We start from the raw sequence: 4,758 nt of genomic DNA, 5'->3' as shown, positions 1-4,758 counted from the left end.
ATGGAAGTGGGTCTAAATACCGGATCTGGAGAGGTTTTTCAGGTCTCTCTCTCCTCATCCTCACCATCCACGTTGCCAGGGACAAGTGTTGGACACTAAAGGTAGAATTGCACTGCACTGCATGATTAGAGAATTCGAGAGGATCTGGATCCCAAAAACACACTCTCTAAGCTGAAGTGCAACCAATAATACAAATCTAAAATATAGAACTCTACCCTTTTATCACAAATGCATTAATACTAATCCTGTGATGTAGTTTTTGTTTGAGTTGGCTTGTAGTGCCTAAGGTAGAAATAGGCCTCTTGAAGTTATTTATGAATATCTAAATCTATCTAATTTCTCTCAACGAAGACTTTTCTTTGATTAAAAAAATACAACCTTGACTTCCATTATACAAATTTTATAAGTTTTTTACTCTTTTTGTTGGCATTCGATTAGTTTTTACTTACATGCGCAATTCACCGATTTCTTCCTCCTGATGGTGTTAATTGGTTTGATTTCAGTTTGGTTCAAGATGTGAAAGATAGAAATCAAAATTGAACCTTTATGAAACTGTTCTAATAGCTCAAATTGAAGTCAATTAATAATAGGTTTCGGTTTAATGGATTTTATCACTTTCGATTTTGTTGTTGATTCATGTTAAGCCCAATTACGAAAAAAAAGAAAAAGAAAGAAAGAAACCTATTTTTGGAATCCCAATACAGAAACATGATGTTGCTGGATTGAAATCATGACATCAAAGCTAAAATTGTGACTTTTGAGAAATAAAAACAATTAAAAGTAATTTATATGATTTAAATCAACTATCAAACGCTAGAGATTGGATGGGTTCAATTTCAATAAACGATTTCAGTTTGCAATTCACACTCTTACTTCTTCCATGAGATACAACCAAAATACATAATATTACACCGTCTTCTTGTTACATTAATTGCTAGAGTAGATTGTCCAAGCCATAACCATATAGTACAACACTACAACGCAACAAGCATTATCGAATCTTGATAACAGAAACCACCATCATTCCTTTAAGCGGTTCAAGGTTCAACCATCATTATTGAACTCGAACCCGGTCCAAGCTGGTTTTTTCACCAAGTACGTTGAGTTGCTGGAGCTCCAAGTAATCCCTATATTTCATTCCTGTGTATGCTGGTGGATTGATTTCACTGTTTAACAATTTCGGAGCTGGGCTAACAACTGTGTCCAATGACGGCCCATGGGCCATTGCAAGGGATATCCTCGAAGCTTTTCCATTCACAATTGCTCTGTGTAGCACACTCTTGTACTTCCCATTGCTAAGTATCTATTACATTGGCAAACATTATATAAGTAAGGTTTATAAACCAGGTCATCAAGTTATGACTTTTTTTTTTGGTTAACAACAGGTATCCAAACCTTCAGCCTGACTAATCCTATAAGTCATAAAGGGGTTGAATGAGAATCATTCAACTTTCACCGAAAGCAGTGAAGAGCACTAATTAAACACCCCGTGTGAGTGGCCCTAAAGAGGTAAGAAGAGTCAAACTCAGAACCACACGCTTCCTGAGGCGAAGGTCCCTTGTCAACTCAGCTACCCCTTGGGTTTCTAGATCATGACTCGTCACATAGATTCACTCATATAATGCAATAAAGTGATTCTAAGGGAGAAGGTACCTCAAGATGATCCGCTGTATTGACAAGGAAAGAGTTGGGAAGGGACTTTACTTGAACCCACTTGCCTTTGTGTTGCAGTTGAAGGCCACAAATGTCATTTTCTATGAGGAGGGTCAAGAGGCCATGGTCAGAATGAGGTGGCAATCCCATCGCAAGTTTTGGTTCAGGGCAGGGTGGATACAGATTCCCAACCAGAATCTGAAAACCCTTCTCCAGCTTCATTGCAGTGTCAATGTAGTTTTCTTCCAGTCCTAAGCTTTCAGATATCCCTTTTAGTAATTCCATCGCCACTTCTCTTGTTCTCTTGCTATATTTTGAGGAAATCTCATTGAGCAAATCCAATCAAAAGGACGGTTAGCAATCTAATGGGTCCGTCTAAATCTAAATAATCCATTAGAAATGACCGTAAAACCTAGTTTATAATACTCTTGGAACCTAGTTTGATATTTGGTAAATCAAACTACCCCAATCTACTAAGAATACTGATCATGGCACTGGCAGTAGCTGAGAATTAAGGAGGGATGGAAACTTGGGTCATCAATGAATTACCTTTTGTACCCCAATTAAAACAATTAGTTGTGCATAACATTTATTTAATCCTCTCCTGTAATCCGGAGATTCTAGACCACTATTAGTAAAAACGCGTTTAAAACTTAACACATTTCCATTTTTACAGTTTAAAATACTTTTTTTCTTATGCTTCTCAAAGATATGGGAAAAAACAGCAAACGGCAAGCATTCCCGTTCTAAACATGTTTAAAACGTGTTTAAAACATGTTCCCCTTTTTTGGCGTTTTTTAAGACTTGACTTTTTGCCCATAACGTTTACTTAATTGATCATATCGATCTCTCTCTCCCGAACTCCGGTCGACTTGATTCTTTCACCAATTTGAAGCTAACTCAATGACCTATATTTTTTATGATAACACGTTTAATTTAAATCCAATGCAAGTATCCTGAAATTGAACTACAAACTAATGCATTTCCTAAAAAGTGTTTCAAAAGTGATGATTCTCAACTCCAACTGACATGCATCACTCCGAGAGTGTGTTGACTACGTTGATAATAATGAACAACATCATAACTAAACCATATTGCTCAATAAGACTTTTATCATGTATGGTGTATGAATTTAGAACTGATGTTGGATAATATTCAATGATATGTCTTAGAACTTATAATGAGACGTTGAATATATATGCATTCATGTTAGATATTATAACTGCTTTGAACATTAGATGTAGGTATTCATGTAATAATTCTTTAATTTATGTGAGTATGTTATTGGGTTATTTATTTATTTTTTCTGTTTATTAGAAATCTGCATGATTAAAACCAGTATCGTCCGTTTTTATCTTTAGCATTTTTTTTTTCATTTCATTCGAAAAATTTTACTGTTTAAAAATCGTACCTTCTGCTTCCCCTGTTTTTTGCCGTTACCCTTTCTACTATGTTTTGGACATTGGACTAGTAAAGGAATGGAAAATAGGTTATAATATATTTCTAAACAACCGGACAAACCCTATCGGACTCGATCTAATACCATGATACCAACCTCTCTCAAGCTCAGCTCTTCTACTTTCCAGTTTGCACCTTCTAGTGCAAAAGAAAGTTGGGACAGCGTCTACTTCCTTTGTCCTTGCTCTATGCTCATTTCTTTGATATTATTGGCGTGGTAGAGAGAAGAAGTCCAGAGCACATGCTCGAATGATCAGCGCAAGGGAAAAAAAGTGAGAGGGTAGAGATATAGGGAAATGAGGGGATTGGACCGTTAGTTTGGAATCCCACTTACCCTAGCTAGATTCACGGAAATACCCTAGAGATTCCTATCTAACCATTTCGGTGTGGCTAAGTTTATTGTAAGGTTAACGGGTGATGATTACCTGAAATCGGAGGGCTTGCCTGGGGAATGAAACTCAGGATGGACGAACACCTTAAGATAATCCCTCCAAAAGAAGACCTTATCCACCGAAACATTGAAGCTGGTGCCACACCTGATCGGATCCAGTACGTGCTTCCCCATATACTCCCTCTTCTCTTCCTCCGTCAGATCGAAGAATCTTTGGCAGGCCTTCAGCATCTCTTCCCTCAGGCTCTCCGGTACACCATGATTTATAACCTGCGATGCACCAAATCCAACAATAACTCGTTCGTGGACGTTTATGTAGGAATACTAGGAGATGAATGAACCCTAATTTCTCTAACTTTACCATGAAGAAGCCCCAATCTTGACAGGCTTTGCCGAGTTGTTGGACAATCTTGGAGCGTTGATCAGGAGTACCGGATGTGAGAAGGGAGAAATCAATGACGGGGATCTCTTCTGTAGAAACCTGTTGGTCGAGATTGGTGGAGAAGATGTAGTGGGATGGGATGGAGGTGAGGGTGCTTGATTCTACTAGTTCTTTGACGCAACCCATACTCTTTGGAGGTAAAGATGATGCCGATGAAGGGGTTTCACCAAGAATCAGAGAATTCCCAGCCATGAAGACGAAGAAGAAATGCAGAAGCAGCAGAAGCAACAGTAGGTGGGGAACTTGCTAAGTTATCGGATTTTTGTTGGTAATATCCATAGATGGAAAGACACGTGGTAAACTGACAACCATGCATGGTGGTATCATCCGACGTGGCGTGCAGAAAAGACACTTCATTTTGCATATAAAAGAAGGGTCGGGATTCTCTCCTAATTGGTGATATCAGGTCTTGCATGATTCAACGGTTCTTGATGTGGCACCTCTGTTCTGATTGGTAGAATGACACTTGTTAGATCACCGCTCTATAAAACAATGAGTGTTTCCTGTCGAAGGAGGGAGGGGAGTATAGATACAGCCAATGGGAGTATATGAGGAAATATCCACGGAGATATTATTTTCTATTTCACGCAAAGGCCGCATTCCCATAGAAATCTTAATTCCCATAAAACAAAAGGAAAAGAATGCTAACTACCTGGTCACATGGTTCCTGTACTAAGACACAGGAGCCCCCAAAGTTATTACCCCACCCCCCGTGAAATAAATAATTCCATACATATTGATGCTCCAACACACACTCATTGACCCCTACCCTAGGGCACGAGCCACCCAACGAGATAGCAATCTCTTGCTCAAC

At 38.7% G+C, this 4,758-nt stretch overlaps 1 protein-coding gene across 2 annotated transcripts; it reads right to left on the bottom strand.

Annotated features, from left to right (window-relative positions):
- Positions 1 to 820: 820 nt before the first annotated feature.
- Positions 821 to 4,183, bottom strand: LOC122078853 (2-oxoglutarate-dependent dioxygenase 19-like). Of its 2 annotated transcripts, none has more exons than XM_042645020.1 (4): positions 3,864 to 4,183; positions 3,537 to 3,772; positions 1,654 to 1,981; positions 821 to 1,303 (listed from the first exon to the last, which is right to left on the bottom strand). In XM_042645020.1, the coding sequence occupies exons 1-4, from the start codon at positions 4,134 to 4,136 to the stop codon at positions 1,055 to 1,057; spliced, it is 1,086 nt and encodes a 361-aa protein (XP_042500954.1). In that variant the 5' UTR covers positions 4,137 to 4,183; the 3' UTR covers positions 821 to 1,054. The 2 variants fall into 2 exon arrangements, with proteins under 2 accessions (XP_042500954.1, XP_042500955.1); XM_042645021.1 differs by having other exon boundaries at positions 1,654 to 1,960.
- Between the last annotated feature and the right edge of the window lie 575 nt (positions 4,184 to 4,758).

Source organism: Macadamia integrifolia, chromosome 5, assembly GCF_013358625.1.
Source record: "Macadamia integrifolia cultivar HAES 741 chromosome 5, SCU_Mint_v3, whole genome shotgun sequence".
NCBI lineage: Eukaryota > Viridiplantae > Streptophyta > Magnoliopsida > Proteales > Proteaceae > Macadamia > Macadamia integrifolia.
The sequence above is the reverse complement of the archived record's forward strand: the minus strand, read 5'-3'. Positions and strand labels throughout refer to the sequence as shown.